The sequence below is a fragment of the Electrophorus electricus genome, unplaced genomic scaffold (genome assembly GCF_041902795.1).
Source record: "Electrophorus electricus isolate QZ-2024a unplaced genomic scaffold, ASM4190279v1 Scaffold58, whole genome shotgun sequence".
Lineage (NCBI taxonomy): Eukaryota > Metazoa > Chordata > Actinopteri > Gymnotiformes > Gymnotidae > Electrophorus > Electrophorus electricus.
In genome coordinates, this window is record NW_027658776.1 from 198,953 (window position 1) to 217,322 (window position 18,370).

Here is an 18,370-nt window from a genome sequence, read left to right on the forward strand (position 1 = left end):
TAACACCAGTACAAAAGTTTAATATAATAAAGAAATAATGTACTGTGATTACTTGTGGCGGCCCGAGTGTCGTAGGGCGAGGGGCAGGACGCACAGACTCCACCGACTGGGACGAACATTTATTAACATAAATGACAGCGGCACTCACGTATTAGAAACAATAAACATGGACCTGAAACAAATGAAGTTAAACAAACATGATACACAAGAATACATCTAACATAAACACGTTACATTCAGACATTACACCGACAATGACCAACACCCTGTACACTTTAACACGGGTTTATATACATTGAGACGAACAAGGTGCAGGTGTGGTTACAAACACAGCCCTCCCACTGAACGTGGCAGGCCAAACCACATGACTCAGGGGAGGCTAACATTCTGTGACATTATGCTTCATCTTGTAAAAGCTTTACATGACTGACAATTTCAGCTTTTTCAGAGGACCTATTTAATTCTTTCTTACATTGTACTTCTTTCTATTCCTAGTCTAATCTTGAAATAAATTCAACTTAATTTTAATGGAAGTCTTCATAATGTGTGTTTCAGGTTATGCAAATACTTTGGGAGTTGTTTAAATCAGTCAATCTACTGAATTCCCCACCAACAACAGTATGAATAATTAATTGTCATTTACATTTATAACTTTTAACATACGAGCAGCATGTGAATTTCATGAATTTGTACTTCATTAACTATTTGTATCACATTGTTTACATTACTGTTGTAATAGTAATAGTAAAAATTCAATGGTAATAGGGCACATTGATTTGACACAGTTCAATGGCATTAAGTACCCAATGCTCTGCTTTGAAGAAGAAGAAGTACAACATTGAATTATTTTACTGCACTTGTACTGCATATTTTCAATGTATTTACATCATTTTAGAGAATGCCATATTAAGGAATAAATAAATAAATAAAGTTTATTTACCTGCTATTGTTCTTACGTCCACTGAAGTCCAAAATAATCTTTAAGGCTCTAGGTTACTTAATAGCAAATACATTTCTGTGGTATTCTGATTTATTTTCTACTTGAAAGACAGGGAATATTCTGATGTCTTTATTAGTAACTTTAATGCACCTAATGCACCCTTTTGGGGCACCCTAAAACTCTGACTAGTATTACGTGAGTAATCGCTCTAGAGCAGGGAATTGAAGATAACAGGATAATTGAGGAAAAAAGGGGAAATTTTGTTTTTTTTTCTAAAATGAATGATGTAGCCAGCGATATGAAGCCCACCCAGCCTGTTTCACTATTTGGTATCTATAGGCCACCACGGCCCTACTCAGAATTTATTAAGGAATTTTCAGATTTCCTTTCTAATCTAGTCACTTTTGTAGAAAGAGCCATTATTTTTTGTGATTTCAATATTCACCTTGATAATGCCCAAGACCCTTTGAGATTGGCCTTTAGCTGTATATCAGAATCAATTGGTTTCATCCAATGTATAAGAGAACCCACACACTCTGATGGACATGCGCTTGACTTACTATTGACATACGGTGGACACGGAGAACATAGTCAGACTACCCCAGTCGGATGCCATCTCAGACCATTCCTTAATTTCATTTGAACTACATACAAGCCACAATATAATAACCTCGCCTCGCTATCATAGCAGACGCACGATCACATCAGCCACTGCATCCCCTGTAGATTCACACACTGTTCTTTATAAAGGCATCTCTCACAGTTTAGTTACATGTAACATTTTAGCTTTTAAGCATGTAGCCACCTTTCCATATCCTTTTCTAACCTTTAAAGGGAGATGTTTCTAGCATCACCTTTGACCACATTTCCATACTTTCAAATGCAATAAATTCTTTACAAGAGGTGGTCCCTGTTATTACTGAGGTAATAACATGCGTGTTTACAGGGAAAAGAGGCCTAACAGTGCATTGGACAGATTAATAACATAAAACATAAGGGAGTTTAGAGATTCTGTGTCCTTTCAGAATGACTTGTATACAGGGCTTCAGGCTTCAGTAAAGGATCCTGCGTAGGCTTTTGGTGGACCTCAGGGTAAGATATATGAACTCTCCACCAGGCTCAGGACCATATAGAAAAACAATCTTCTTTAGGACAAGGCTAATACAAATCTTCTCTTGGAATGTAGTGGTAATGGCTTCCAACTGGTGTGGGTATTGAATAACAGTTTGCATATATTGACTACTGTGTGGTTCAGATGTAATGGTGGTGAATGCAAACACTAATATGTAAAGGAAGGTGGGGTGAATACATAATCACTTCTGAAAAGTGTATAAAAATATCGGTTCTATGTTTGACAGTTAGACCTTCACGAAGGGTGCCTCAATAATGCTTGTTAAGGTTAACCGGCAATAAAGGATGGGACCAGCTCTTCTCTTTAACTAATTCTGAAGGCTGACTGTTCATGTTATGTTTGAATGTTTAACTTTAAAAGTAACTGACTGGGTATTTAGGAACGACATTACTTTCCAAACTTCATTACTACTTTTCATCCCTTCTCATACCTTTCGGTTTCTACCCTTTATCATCTTTGTTAGCTGCACAGCAGGGGCAGGATATTGGTGGAATCCTGCAAGGCATTCCAGCACTCTCTTGCAAAACTATTAAAACTGTTTTTTGCCATATCCATATAAGATATCTCAAATGTGTATAGAATGTAGGTAAGCAATTCTGCTTCCTCCATGGTGCAAATTTGGTATAGATTGAATAACCCTATTTATAATCTTCAGTAGCATATAAGAAATCCAGATCCTCAAATAGCCACATTAGAAATTGTAATTTGGTACAATTTTAAATGCTTGTCTATCACAGGGTAGACTTAGATTGAGACACCATGTTTGACAATTGTATTCGAAACCACCATACCTAGTAAAATTTACTGGGCTCAACCAACCCTTGTAATTGCACATCTTCCTACATCTCACAAGGGACAACTTTCTGGAGGGACATTACTTCACATAATGTCATTCCTTTAATCTAGCATCTTAAACACTGATGATGGGTTTACTCCAGCTACACAAGCTAATGCTAACACTTGCTAATGTCTTCTTTTCTCAGGCCTGATGTACTTCCTCCTTTCTAACAAAAGGCCGTTTAATCCTGTCAATGATTTGTGATACCCAGTTTGTTTTCTTTGTATCATCATTTTAAAATCAAGTGAAAATCTAAGACTTACATTAGTACACTTACATTGCTTTAGGTAGTTTGGTTAATCAGCCTTGGTTACTACCAAAGAGCTGCACATATGTAATCATGATGTCAGGACATCTCAAGGATTACACTATGAACCGGATGGACAAGTTGACTTGTGGAATTGATCACCTGCAAGTGAATATTACAGTAAACCTGGACTGCATGGATAGCCGTTTGTGCTCTTCAGGACTATGACATCAGCCCCAGCCTGAAGACCAAGGGGGGGAAATTTAGGTACCATGCCAATCCAGCAGATAGCAGCACCATCATCACCGCATTGAGCAAACTTGCATCAAATGGAAGAAAGAGGGTGTGCCTAAAAGCAGGTGGAATTCAGGTGTCTTAAATACCCTGATCAACAGACCTTTACACTCTCTCTGGTTTTTCCTCCATCAAGGTTAGACCTAAAAGAGGGGCTTTGTCATCTCTCTCTCAGATACTTTCTTCACTAAGTACCATGTGGACAGTTAACAGCAAACAGCTGAGAATCATATTTCTCCATTTAATTGATCCAAGAGATGGTGGAATCTAGACTAACGTCTTGTTACCACCCCGTCTAGGCTATGGCACCGTACCAAGGAAAAAGAATGATAAACGGCTAAAGGAATGGAACATGCAACTGTTAAAGAGTAACAGAAAGAAACATAAGCACAAATGGTAGACTCTTTTTAGTGTATTGTTGTATAATACAGAAGTTACAAATAAACACACTGGTGCAATTTCTTCTGAAGTGACCCAGGCCAAAACAATAAATAAGACGCACACCAGCGAAAGAAAATTGAGGTCCAAGCAGGGAAAAGAAGGTCATACACACAAATGATACAATTACAAACAAGCCAAAACCGACTGCTGAACTAGCTGCCACTGCCGCCACCCCCGCTGCCGCCGCTGCCTCACTGCCTCCAACAGCCTCACTGCCTCCCTCCTCTTCTGCCTTCGGGAGGGGCCTTTATATAGGAGTGGCCAGGAGTGGCCAGCAGGCAGGTAGACCTGGGGAGGAACAGAGCAGAGTCAAGTTCAGAAAAGGTGAGGAAACCTGGCACCGGATCTGGATTCTGAGATACACCTAGAGAAAGGAAACACATACACACACGCTTACAGACAGAAATCTGATCAACATTACCACAGCAACAGGTTCACCAAATTTCTTCAAGCAAGCTTGCAAATGCGGTCAGTTCCCTCTTGTTAAACTGCGGATGGAACTCATATTCCCAGCATACCTTGACGACGTCACATTTTATCAACAAGAAACCAGGGGTGGAAATTCCCTCCTAATTGTAGACAAACTGAGTGAGGATGACTAACTGAGATAATCATCAAAAATCATCAACATGTGAGACTTTTACATCTGGGCATAGTTTATAGTCGGGCATATCTGGGCAAAAGTATATAGGTTACATTTAGCTGACGCTTTTATCCAAAGCAACTGAGTACAACTTGAGCAATTGAGGGCCTTGCTCCGATGCCCAACAGTGGAGCTTGATCCAGCAACCTTCTGATTATAACTCAAGTAACTCAAGTAACAGCTGCCACTGCTTGAATTAAACAGTAAAGTTTAATCAAGATCCTAGTACTTTCTTGAAAGTATTTGGGCTTGGTGTACATACCATTTTGTTTGGATAATCTTAAGTAATATTTGTACAGACTGGAAGTTCTTTTTCCTCTTTGCATACAATCTCTCTATGTCTTGCTTTTTACTAGCAAACATAGGTATCATCATGTCACTTCAATAGGCACAGACACATTGACCTTATTGTTCAGTTAGTAAACCTGCCATTACCCTTTGTTCTAACATCACGTGAGAACAAGCCAGCTGAGCTCATTAACATACAGTCACATTGCTGTTTAAATTCTGCACCATTTTATTGCTGGCACAATAGCATGTCCGCCTCCTTCTCGCTCTCGCGAGCGTGTACCGACCTGCATGAAAGCATTCGCTCTCCTCTCCTTTTACATACTCACACACATAAACACATGCTCGCTATATTTTAGCTTGTTTTTCTGTAAATATACAGATTGTTTATGCTATTGTTTGTGATTTAGAGTAGTTGCGTTAATAAATGTATCATTTATTCTCACCAAGTTGTCTGTCTTGATATCATTCAGATTGTGCTTGTTGCCAATATCCTCAAACAAATGACTGTAATTTAAATCTTTCAGGGATCAAATCATCAATGTTACTTTCTTTGTTAAAAATGAAAGATTGTGATTTCAATATTTGAGATGATTTAATGGGACTGATTAGTGTGTCAAACCACTACAGTGGGCCTGTCCCTCTTGCTGGGCGCCCAGCGCACTGTGACAGCATGACTTTAAACTTAGCAAACAGGAACTGTTTGGATTGCTTCAACCACAGTGGCAACAAGACTAAAGAGATGTGAGGAGGCTTCTCAAATAAGCTTCTCACTTTATTCAACATGAATTGGCATTTCATTTTCGTTTTCATCATTTGATGTAAGTTATTTTCTATGCAATACTACAATATATACATTGTTAGTTTTTTTTGTTTTTTTTTTCATATGTAACATTTTTTAATTCCTTAGCAGAAACAAGAATTCTTGTGTTCCAGTAACAGTGGTGCTGGGTTGTATATGCAGGCACTGAGAAATGGAATTGGTCACAGAAGCAGTTAAGTCTTCAGAGTGGAGCATCTGTCAACATCTGAAATATAAACAACATAAGAAATACTGGTGCTGTGAGCGTGTAACAGCATTCAATTACTGCACGATTATGGCATATGCCAACAATACAAACAAGAAAGTGACAGTAACTGATAACCCAGCTCAGAGTCTCTTTACTGTCACTGTGAGGGATCTACAGGAGAGAAACACTGGAGCATATTGGTGTGCAGTGGAGATTTCAGGAATGTTTCAACCAGATGTCAAAACACAGCTATATATCACTGTGAAATCAGGTATTACAAATTCTTTATGAATATTGAATATTCAGTTTAGTGACATTTCTCATATTGCATATATTTCATCCATACATATTCATACAAAAGTGCCTTTCTTTGTTTCCAGCTCCTGCTGTGTCTGTGACCAAGAGCAGAGTGAGTGGAGAGGAGGGGAGCAGCGTCAGTGTCCAGTGTCTCTACAGCGCTGCATATAAGAAAGAGGCGAAGAAGTGGTGCAGATCTATAGACTGGACCTGCTACACAGTGGGGAGGACCAACACATCCCAGAATTCAGCAGTGCAGATCAGTGATGATGGGAAAGGCACCTTCACGGTGTTGATGACTGGACTGAAGAAGACTGATGCTGGCTGGTACAGGTGCTCCACTGGAGGTCTAGAAGTTCCTGTTCACTTTGACGTCACTGATGCACTTGCAGGTATATTGTTTTGTATCTAATCAATTAAATGGTGTAAAAATTATTAATGTTGTTTAACCTTTAAAAGATGACAACAGTGATTAAAGAAAGAAAAAAAACTATGCATAGGGTGCCTTATTAGATTTGGTTATGTCACGTTGCAGCCCCGCCCCTCCTCAAACGTCTTGGTGTGTACGTGTGTGTGTTCGTCCATGTCGCCGCGCCCTTTCGTGTCGTCCACCTGTTCTGTATTATGTGTAATCCTCGTGTGTGTGTATATATGTCTCTTGTGTTGTAGTACGTGTTGTTGGTGTTTGAACGGTGTTTAGTGAGGTGTGCGGTGTTAGATGTGTCGTCTGTGTTAAATAAAAATGTGTGTTTGAACGTGCCCCTACTCCACATACTGTTAGCCTCGAATCATCACAGAAACACCAACCAAAGAAGGATGCCTGGGAAGGGCAAGAAGAAGGGGAAGAAGGGGAAAAGACGCACTTCCCCAAATAGTGCCTGCAATCCCTCCGTGCTCTTGGGTACCCTCCTGACTCCTGCTGCAGAAGAGCGTGGTCTGGGGGCAGAGGTGGAGGAGTCACACGGGATTACGTCTGACCATAATGACTGGTATAACTATTTCCAGTCCTCGGAGTCGGACACCGCGGACTTTTCCTGTACCAGGGTGAGGCCATCACTCATCCTGTCTTCGCTCCATGGGATCACAACAGAGCAGGGACCTGCTGGGTACTACGGAGACCTACCTATTTATGAGGACAGGTACTTGGAGGTGGAATCCGCAGAGTCCTACATGGACCTTACAGAGGGATATGCGGAGTATGGCGAGCGAGGGGAGTGCCGTAACGTCACCCTAGAGTCAGACTTGGGGTCGGATCATGAGGAGGACCCGTCGATGGAGGTGGAGGAGGTACCTCAGGGGAATCTAGGCGCTCTGGAGTCAGCAAGCAGCCCTGGGTGACTGGTGGAGAGATGGCATCATCACCAGAGGAGGACATTCCTCCCCCTAGGGCGAGGACCTATGCCTAAGTCTCGGGGAGGTAAAAAGGCAGCGGCACCGAGGTCTGCTCTGCCGGGGTCTGGCAGGGTCACCAGGGTCTGCTCCAACACCTGATGGTGAATGACATCTCAAAACTATTCTTGAACGTACTTTTTCAGATTTGAATTCCTTACTGAGAAGTTTGAAAGAACTTAGGAGTCGTTGTTGAGTTACGAAAAAATGTGTCTGGAGTGTGAATGGCCATCATAACTTGCATTTTTCATCGGAGCCTTGCTCACTAAAGCTGTTATTTTAACTAAGCCTACTCGCTGGTTGAGTTAGCTAGACAGGCAAGCTTGTTAAAGTTTAATTCCCGAAGTTTGGGCCCTGCTGTCGGCTTGTATGTCGACACGTAGCCCCCAGGAGAGAGAGTTTCGTCTGGTTTGGGCTCCTACGCGACAGCAAGGATTGTATTTTGCACTGGAAAACTTAAATCAGATTGTGAGCTAAGAAAAGGGGGAGAGAGACAAGTACTCATGCATGTGAGCACACAGCTTGACAACATGGAAAAAAGACACCCAACATGCAGCAGGAGTGGCTAAAGCCATACAGAAAACAACGCATCTGGTAATGGGACATCCAATCACGGTACTAACCACACACAGTGTAATAGCATACGTGAACTCACAAGCCTTCACCTTGACAGCGCTAAGGCAACAGAGGATCAGCAAAATTTTGGAAGCACCACACATCACATACACACATGAAGGAATCAACATGGCAGACATGATGGGAGGAGGAGAGCCTCATCAGTGAGAACAGGAAGTCAAAAAGCAGGAGAAGGTGAGACCAGACCTAGAAGGAGAACCAATTCCAGGAGCAGGGAACATGTTCACTGATGGGTGTGGATTTAGAGGACCAGATGGGGATATAAAAGCAGGGTATGCAGTGGCTGGCAGAAACACAGGGAAAAGTAGATGAATTTTGGACGGTGAAAGCAGAAAGGCTGAAAGGTTAGCAATCAGCACAGCGAGCTGAGGTAATGGCAGTAGTGGAGGCCTTGAAGTTAGCAAAGGGTAAGGAAGTGAATATTTATACTGACTCTGCTTACACGGTAGGGGCAGCACATGTGGAGCTAAGACAATGGATGAGAGCAGGGTTTAGGACAGCGGGAAACAAACCAATTAAACATGAGGCAGAAATGAGGGAGCTGGCAAAGGCCTTGCAGGGACCAGAAAGAGTAGCTATCATAGAGTGCAGGGGACATGTAGAGTATGTCAACAGTACAATCCCAAACCTACAATTAAGGTGGCACCCGGTAAGTATCCGTTGTCATTAACACCAGGGGAAGAGATAGTAATTGACTACACAGACATGGTGGACTCAGCACAGGGGTACACGTACGAATTGATGTGCGTAGACAACTACACAGGGTGGCCGGAAGCGTGGCCAACAAAACGGGAAGACAGTGCTTCAGTGGTAAAGTTCCTGGTGAACCAGTACATTCCTCACCATGGGTTTCAGAGAAAGGTGAGATCAGATAATGGCACTCATTTTACAGCGCGCAATTTGCAGGAGTTAGAGAAAATGCTGGGTCTGAAACATTCATTTGGGGCAGTGTATCATCCTCAGTCTCAAGGTAAGGTGGAAAGGATGAATCTAAATGCGAAAAACAAAGTGGCCAAAATCTGTGCACAGACAAAATTAAATTGGGTTGATGCCTTACCTTTGGCAATAAATGAGAAAAGAAAAACATCTCACACACACATCATACTTTAATGAATTGCAAAGTATCGTTTCAGCTTTCTCCACGCAGGAGGGGGACCGGACGGGGAGCAGACAAACCCAGACGATACCCGTTACGGACTGGGGGCTGCTGAGAGTCATCAAGAGAAAATGGAGTGAGCCGAGGTGGACAGGTCCATTCCAGGTGACAGAAAGAACCAGCCACGCCGTACGCCAGAACGGTACAGGGGAAACGTGGTTTCATCTGAGCCAGTGCGCCGCCGCAGAGTCACCGCAGAGGAGTCTGCAAGAGACAGCGAGGGACCTTGCTGAAACATCACCTAACTCACCTGACCTGGAAGGGGCAGAATAATCCCCAGGAGCAAAAGGGTCAAGGTAGTCCACCCTTAGACCCCGAAGTAAGAAGAACAGAAAACCAGTGATGACTTCTGGACAATTGTGTTGTTTGATTATTTGTTGGTGTATTGTGTTGTATGTTTCAATTTACAGTTTGGTCACGCTTGGGTTAAATAATAGCATGGCAGTAGGAAAGGATTAAAACATTAACAACAAGACGGTGAAGAAGAATGGGGGTAGAGATTGGTGGATGTGTAGCATGTGCAGCCGCAAGACCCAGACCTATAACCACCCCGGCACCCCTATTCCCACAAAAAGACCCCAAGGGTTATGCGTGCATGATTGGCCTGACTAAGGAAAGAAACCCTAAGAATTGTGACACTTTGAGCGTTATTTTCCCCCCCATCAGTAACAGAACCAGGATAGGACTATTTTCACCCGAAAAGGGGGAGGGGAACTACACGTGCTTCGTTAGAAGTTCAAGCACACCTCAAGTACGCTTGGGGCACATCCCGGCGGAATGGTGTAACCGCACGGTCACTGGGAACGAGTCTGTGGGTTCATGGGCACGAGCAGGATTGTATGATTATTGTGGAAGGATGACTTTGGTTGTTAACATGCCAGAGAACTCGGAGGGGACATGCGCCATGGTCAGGTTAGCAGCTCCTTTATTACTGATAGGCAAAAAACTACACAGGGACCCGGTAACTGATGCAGCAAGACAGTAGCGAGAGGCATACCATTTTGATTTAACAAGGAATACCCCCACATACATAGATGCAATAGGAATACCTCGCGGAGTTCCGGACAGATATAAGTTAGCAGACCAGATAGCAGGGGGATTTGAGAATATTCCGATACTTTCTGCATTATTCCCCATTACTCCAAATAAAAATGTGGATCGGATTAACTATGTACATTATAATGTCCTCAGGCTAGCCAACCTGACTAGGGATGCAGTGGAAGGACTTAGAGATCAGCTGGGACCAACCTCACTGATGGCGGTGCAAAATCGTATGGCATTAGACATGTTGTTGGCGGAAAAGGGGGGTGTCTGCGCTATGCTTGAGGATATGTGTTGTACATTCATTCCTAATAATACCGCTCCGGAAGGGTCAGTTAGTAGAGCATTGGATGGTTTGAAGACCCTATCAGAGGAAATGCATGAGAATTCAGGCATAAACAACCAGTTGGAATCCTGGATGGTGAGCCGGTTCGGTCAGTGGAAAGACTTAATTGTGTCATTGATGGTTTCATTAGCCACATTCACGGGAATTGCTGTGACATGCGGGTGCTGCTGTATTCCATGTATTAGGGCGTTAATGGTTAGACTAATCTCAGCTATGATAGAAAGGAAAGATGTGCATGAGGGTACCACGATGATGCCACTGATACAGGGGGAAAGGGACGTAGAGACAGGAGATGCCAGAATAAAGGAGTGTGATTGGTGATCTCTTTGTAGAGATCAAAAGGGGGAATTGTGGAGTTTCAGAAATTAAATGAATGCTAAGCTTACACTAGTAGAGAATAATGTGCAGAATGGAATAGGACTAATGCTTGAATAAATAAAATAATTACTGTATGTCCAGACATAACAGGAAATGCCCTAGACGTGCATATGTGTGATTATGCAAGAAGACATGTGTACGAGACGGTCAAACAGAGGTGACGGCTGAGATGGAAAAACACAAAAGCAGAAGTGGCACAAGGCGAGAGAAATATAAGTCTGTCTGTTGCAAAGTTATGCTTTAGATCTCACTCGCACTGTGTTGTGAAGTGACATCTCCAGAGCTCTGCATTAATAAAAGGCCACAGGGTAACGCACTGTTTCCTGTCTCTTCTTTCCTGCATCAACGGACACGACACTAACTAATGAAATAACAGAATCTGGCCCTTAGCTATTTTATTAGCTTTTTATCAGGGCACGCTTAGTAAAATGTCACATCTCTACATCAACTTTTTATAAAAATTAACAGGCAATCAAATTATTTTGGCTATACTAAAACCTGTCCTGGAGCAATGCCTAGCTAGCTGGATAGCTAACACTAACATGCAAGACTGGGTTTGTTTTGCAGAAGTAGCAGATGCTAAATAGCTGCCTTGTAAAAGAGGTTTGCATTGGGGACTGTTTGTATTTGATGCATGCACTTTAGGTATTATTGCATAACGCTATTTGTGATGTATTTTTGTTTTTCAATCAGTCACATTCCGAGCCAAACTTCTCTTAGGTATCTTGTATCAGTGGAGAACTACTTTTGAAGGCATTGTTACTAGCTAACTGTTAGCTAGCAAGGTAACAAGGTAACTCTTTTTAAACAACAAAAAGAAAAAACACTTTACTGTGATTAACAACTATGAATTTACTAAGTTGTGATTGTTTCATAGAAGGTCTGATTAGCTAGCCTAGCTAAAGCTATGTTTAATACGTTTTGATACGTCTAACGACACTGGCATTTTTGGACAAGAGTAGCTTTATAGTTGCTTAGCTAATGTCACATAATTAAAAGTAGAATCAGAGGGAAATGTTGAATATTGTGTCATTGCACCAGCCATGAGGCATTAAAGTGTCTGGACAAGAACATAGCTAGCTAGCTAACTGGCTTAGATCACTACTGCAGCTCTCACACCTCGGTTTATTACATCATAATAGGTAATGTGGAATTTTTAAGGACCATTGTTGCGTCTGATAACCCGTTCAGAAAAGGTGTTCTTCAGCTGACTGAACAGATACTGAAACGAACACTAAAGAGATCATCCAACATTAAAGATATTTCAGTAGACACACTAGTGGAAGAGCTGCTGAGGTTCCTGAGCCATGAATGTCCGGCCTCCAGCATCTACTCTGGACAGGTATGTCACCGCCTTGCACCAGGACGCAGAGATCCATGAGCATGACTGAGATGTAATTATAACTATATACACCTCATTAGTCTGATGCTAATGAGCACACATGCACACCTGCCGTCCAGTTCTTTAACATCCATATCCGTCACCTTGATTTATCTTAGTAAGTTGCTGCTGAAGCTCTGTCTCTCTTTCTCTCTTTCCCCATGCCTCCTTCCCTTCCTGTAGGAGTGTGGATACACCAATGGCGTTGTTGCCTGATGCACCTCCTTTGGAAGAGGACACGGTCCACTGTCAGAACTGGCAGGAGACAGTGGAGCCGCACACACTCGCCTCTCTCGGCTCCCGGGAGATCGAACGGCAGGCTGTCATATATGGTAAAACAGCAAATGTGGTGCACAGCAACTGACTATAAAAGACAACTCCCAGTACACAGTTAACATGTAAAATGAAAAAAATTATTTACTGATCTAACTTAAACTAAATAGCTACTAAATCTTTTGAACATACAGTATTCTATTTATTATGCACATATGATAATTCTATCCTGACTCATGAAAATGTGGAATTCTGAATTGTGTAACGTTTGTAAGAAATTGTAGTGACTTTGCTATATCCTCTTCCTCAGAGCTGTTCACAACGGAAGCATCTCACTTGCGGACTCTCAGGGTTCTCGATCAGGTGTTCTTCCAGAAGATGAGGAACCTTTTGACCGTCGAAGAACTTTCCTGTATCTTCCCCAACCTGCCCCAGGTCTACAGTCTTCATGGTCAGTCTCTCTGTGTGCGAGCGTGTGTGTGTGCGTGCAAATCCGCTCCATTTGTCTTAATGTGTTTTCAAACCTAAATTTCTGAAGCCTACTTGGTGTCTAAATCATAATCAAGATTAAAGAAGTGTAAAACCCACCCAAACTGAGAATTTAATGACAGAACAATATCAGCTATCGGCACCATGCCATTACTGTGAGCAGGTATGGACTGGAGGCTGTACATGTTGTTTCTGCGGTGGCCTTCATGACACAAGTAGAGTTCTGTTGCCCACTGACACAACTTTCTAACAAACCACATATACACTGGCTCGCTTAAACAGATTCTGTTTTGTGGTGTTGCATTTGTGTTTCAGCGAATCTGTGTGAGTCCATGAAGAGGCTGAGGGACTCTTCTATAGTTCAAGGCATCGGAGACATCATGGTGTCTAGAGTGAGAGCTGGCTAGTGTTACTCCCTTTCTAGTTCACATCATCTTTTGGTGCTGTCTAAAATGAAGGGGTTGTTCTGTGTAGTGTGGGATATACTTGTTGCTTTACTTGATATGTCAGTAGCTCATGTGTTTGTGTGTGTGCGTGATAGTTTGAAGACGCTGCAGGAGAGGAGTTCCAGGAGCAGGTGTCTCACCTGTGCAGTCAGCAGAGTCAGGCACTGGAGCTCATTAAAAATAAATGCAAAGACCCGCGTTTCGCGCACCTTATACAGGTAACACTTTTTAGAGGTATAAAGCCTTTGGACAAACCTACAAACACTAGAGCTTCTGCCATATTTGTTAGTGGGCTGGGTTGTGAATTGGTTGACCCATACTTTGAATTGGAGACTATCCAGTCTTTTATATTTGACTTTTATTGCAGCACATAACTTCTAGTGATGCTGTTTTAGGTATAAATTGGTGTTGCAGTCAACAGAATCCACATTTGGACTTAGATGTCCTTGGCTCATTCGTGTGTGTGTGTGTGTTAGGAATGTGAAGCCAGCCCTCACTGCCGCCGACTACAATTAAAGGACCTTCTAGTGTCTGAGATGCAAAGACTCACCAAATACCCCTTGCTGCTGGATAACATCATCAGACACACAGAAGGCATGTATAGAAACACTCACACACAATGTATTGAACCATGAAAACACTTCAGTATACACACACATACCAGTTTACCAAGGAGGCAAGCACACACACCCTTTCTCCTGGATTAACACTAGTATGTGCCCCCACAACAGCTGGTTCTCCAGACCTGCAGACATTGGTGAGGGCACAGGCGTGCTGCCGTGGGATACTACGAGCTGTCAATGAGGTCGTCAGGGAGACGGAGCACCGGCGACTGCTCAGCCGTTATCAGCGCAGGCTAGACTTGTCCCCTCTGGAGAGGCAGGCCAGTCCTGTCGCTGCTCAGTTCAAGGTACGGCCTTACTATGTATCCACCATCTGCCTTCCAAACAGCTTCTCTGGTCTTGGAGCACCTGATCCAGAGTATGAATTATTAACTATATTCTTTTTCTATGTAGAATCTGGACCTGACCACTAAGAAAATGATCCACGAAGGACCGTTGACTTGGAAAGTTAGTAAAGATAAAGCTATAGGTAAGAGATCATCACAGCTGAACAAATCACATTTTTGTTTTTCCTCTTGCAAATGATTACTTGACAGGTCCATTCTCACTCTGTGTGTGTGTGTGTGTGTGTGTGTGTGTGTGTGTTTCAGACATTCATGCTCTGCTTCTCTCAGACCTGTTGGTGCTACTCCAAAGGGGTTCAGGTGACCGTTTGATCTTGCGATGTCCTGCGCGCTCACTGGGTGGGGTTTGGGGTAGGAACACGGACCTCAAAACCCCCTTTTGCCCCGTTGTTCGCTTGGATTCATCTCTTGTCAGATCTGTGGCTACAGGTATATTTGTAGTTATTCTTACAGCTATGAATAGCCAGAATAGATGAATGGGTCTGGAATAACTAAGTCTTTATTTTATTTTTAAAAAATTAAGAAGCCAGTTACAAATTGCATTTGGGTTAGTTTGAATACATTGTTTGACAGCCTGCTCTTCTCTATCAGATAACAAGGCCTTGTATGTGATCAGTACATCAGAGAGACAGATATACGAGCTGGTGGCTGGGACTTCCTCTGAGAAAAACACGTGAGTTTGTTTTTTTGTCTCTCTCTGACCCACCATCTTCTCATCAAGGTCAACCAGTCAGCACTGCTGTGTCTGTTTTGTGATAACATTTATGGTGTCAGGCCATTTATGTTCAGATGATTTTAACAACATTGTGCTGTTGTAGAAATTGGGACCTGATGGCTTTAGCGATGTTTCCACAGATGGAAGAACCTGTTAGAAAAGACCATCTCCTCGGCCTCTGGAGGCATTGAAGCCACCGAGCAAGGATCAACAGCTCCGTAAGTACTCAGGATTTTTAAAGTTTTCTAATGCTGCTGTAATGCTGTTAAGAGAAGGCAGAATTTCAAAGATGCACTTACAATGATTGGACTCCTGACATCTCCTCTAGGTCTGCGGTTCTACGGTTGCATGGTAATCATGTCGGTCGTCTAGGTAAGCCCATGTTTGTTTTTGTTTGTATACAATGTCATAGGATTTGCTCTCTTTGGTACTTATGGCTGATGCCTTTGGTCCCTAGATGGCTCCCTAACAGAAGAGTCTGGTTCTATAGAGAGAGATTCACAGAGTGAAGATGAAAATGTACTCACACCTACTATCCCAACTGACCAATCAGAAGCCTACATGCATACTGGTGGGCAGGGTTATGTGGGAGGACAAGCTAAAGTGGCTGATGCTGCTTTTCAAGATGGTAAGAATTTGTTACACTCCATTACACAGTCATTGTTGCACTATGATAGTTAAACAGTATATTTCTGGTGGTGGTGGTGTTTTTGTAAATAGAATTTTAGCAGGCTCAGATATTTACCAACTTTTTTGCACCCTTTGTGTTCTGCCAGTCAGGACACTAAGACTGTTGATCCTTGGATCCTTGGATCCTTTAGAGGCTGCCAGTCAGAAGCAGAAAGTGACATCATTGTCCTCACAGCAAGAAGGGCAGGAGATGCCTTGCCAGTCACCAAAAGGCCGTTCACACCTGGAGATGCTGAGGCATGAAACGAGGCCCTGCCAATCACGAGCAATCATACGGCAGCGCATGATAAAAAATGTGGATGGAATCTTTCAAAGAATGGAGGGACTGATGAAAAACCTGCATCAGCTTAGGGTAAAGTGGATATATTACTCACTCTCTCTCAAACACACACACACACACACACACACACACACACACACACTATCATTGCAGCTAGCTAGCACTTTCATGTTATGTTTTAAAAGAATGGCTTTGTGCACTTGTGAGATCCTGGTTAACTCCTTGTTTTCATTTTCATAGGAGATTGAAGCACTGTAGACTGCTTACAATGGTGAGAAAAAAGTTACCTGTCAGTCAGTTCAGATGACACCATCCATGGGTCTTCCTCCATTATCAGGACACCATCTATTTATCTTGGGTCGAGCGATGGTAAGTGTGTCAAAGAAGCAATTTATAAATACTGGGGCTAAATCTGTTTAATGCTGTACCACAATTCTTTTTGATTGTACCAAAAAAAAAGATCTAGTCTGGAATCACTGGGATAATTTGGGTTGAGTTTAAATGGAGCCCACTGTTATCACTCATAATCCGGTTTCAGTTGTGAACTGTCTTTTGTGATGTTTCTTTAACCCAGTCCCCCACTGCGAGTAAGCCTGAAAGGCTGGGCCAGGCCAGCACTGAAAGCATGCCTAGACTGCTCATGCTGTCCTCCACCAACGAGCTGCTCACATGCCTGGGTGTGTTCTTGTGCCGGCGTTGCTGCCTGCTGAAGGACCTGACTGCTGACGAGCCTGTGCAGTGGCTGCGCATTGTGGACTGCTACGTGACACTGACAGAATGGCAGGAGCAAAGCTTCCTCATTCCAAGCACCGTGGTCTTTCTCTACATGCTGTGCCGTGACATCATTTCAGCTGAGGTGGCCACCAAGGAGGAGTTGCAGGCCGTGCTGCTCACATGCTTGTATGTGTCTTGCTCCTACATGTGTGAGGAGATCAGCTACCCAGCCAAAGCTTTCCTGGTGGAGGAAAACAAAGGGGCCTTCTGGGCCCGATCCCTGGACATTGCTAACCGCATGAGTGGCAAGATGCTGCAGATTAACAATGACCCGCAGTATTTTTGGCAGGTCTTCACTGACCTGAAGAACAAGATGGTTCATTAAAGGATTAAACAATAAAATATTTTATTAATTAAACATTTTGTTAAAAAGTTCAAGTTCAAGAGGTTTTATTGTCATTTCAGCTATATACAAGTACACAAAAAAAACAAGACAATGTTCCTCCAGGACCATGGTGCAACATAAAAACAACAGCGCAACAGACAACATGCTACACAAGTGCAAACAGTCCAATATACTGCAAAATGTCATTAAATAAACATTAAATAAACAATAATAAATACAGGACAGGACAAATACAAAATACAAAATGAGTAGACAGTGCAATTTAGTACAGTACACAGTACTGGGCATATGTTAAGTGAGTTGTGCATAGCAATCAGTGATATGCTACCCTGAACATAGCAGTCACCGGTAGCAGCCAGAACAGTTCAGAGTACAGTGCTGGTTTAGTACAGTACTCTAGCAGCAAGTAGGATAATGTGCAAGACTGCAACAGGAGTGCATAGTTTATTTGTGTGATGTTTGACTTCAGCACTAGTCCGATGCAAAACAATGTGTGAGTGTGTGTATAGATATGTATGTATGTACGTATGTATGTGTGTGTGTGTGTGTGTGTGTGTGTGTGTGTGTGTGTGTGTGTGTGTGTGTGTGTGTGTGTGTGTGTGTGACTGTCTATATGCATGTATAAAAGTGCCCATTTTGGAATCTGAATTGGAATTGGAGTTAGCCAGAGTTCAGGAGTCTAATGGCTTTAGGAACGACACTAGCGTTGATTTTGATTCTAGCCACAGTTCTAGTAATAAGCAGAGTTACAACTCTGCATGCAAAGTCACTGAACGTTTGACTGTTAATTCTGTAGCAAGCATAATTGAAAAAATTACATGTCCTAAATGCATGTGTGGTAAATACATTGACATTAGTATTTTTAATTAATTTCTAACATTCGGAGACATTCAGAGGTGTTTCTATTAGGCCCAGAGTTAGCTAGGTCCCCAC

At 42.6% G+C, this 18,370-nt stretch overlaps 2 protein-coding genes across 2 annotated transcripts in view; both read left to right on the plus strand.

The window, feature by feature from the left end:
- The first annotated feature begins 5,797 nt into the window (after positions 1–5,797).
- On the plus strand, positions 5,798–7,468 carry LOC145656198 (polymeric immunoglobulin receptor-like). The gene is made up of 3 exons (XM_081709564.1): positions 5,798–6,104; positions 6,214–6,522; positions 7,056–7,468. The coding sequence occupies exons 1-3, from the start codon at positions 5,798–5,800 to the stop codon at positions 7,466–7,468; spliced, it is 1,029 nt and encodes a 342-aa protein (XP_081565690.1).
- A 60-nt stretch (positions 7,469–7,528) lies between these two features.
- Positions 7,529–18,370, plus strand: part of LOC145656199 (homeodomain-interacting protein kinase 1-like) — a 108,484-nt gene continuing 97,642 nt past the window's right edge. The window contains exon 1 of the mRNA XM_081709565.1: positions 7,529–7,569. Coding sequence (XP_081565691.1) covers positions 7,529–7,569 — 41 coding nt within the window. The remainder of the gene's footprint in view (positions 7,570–18,370) is intronic.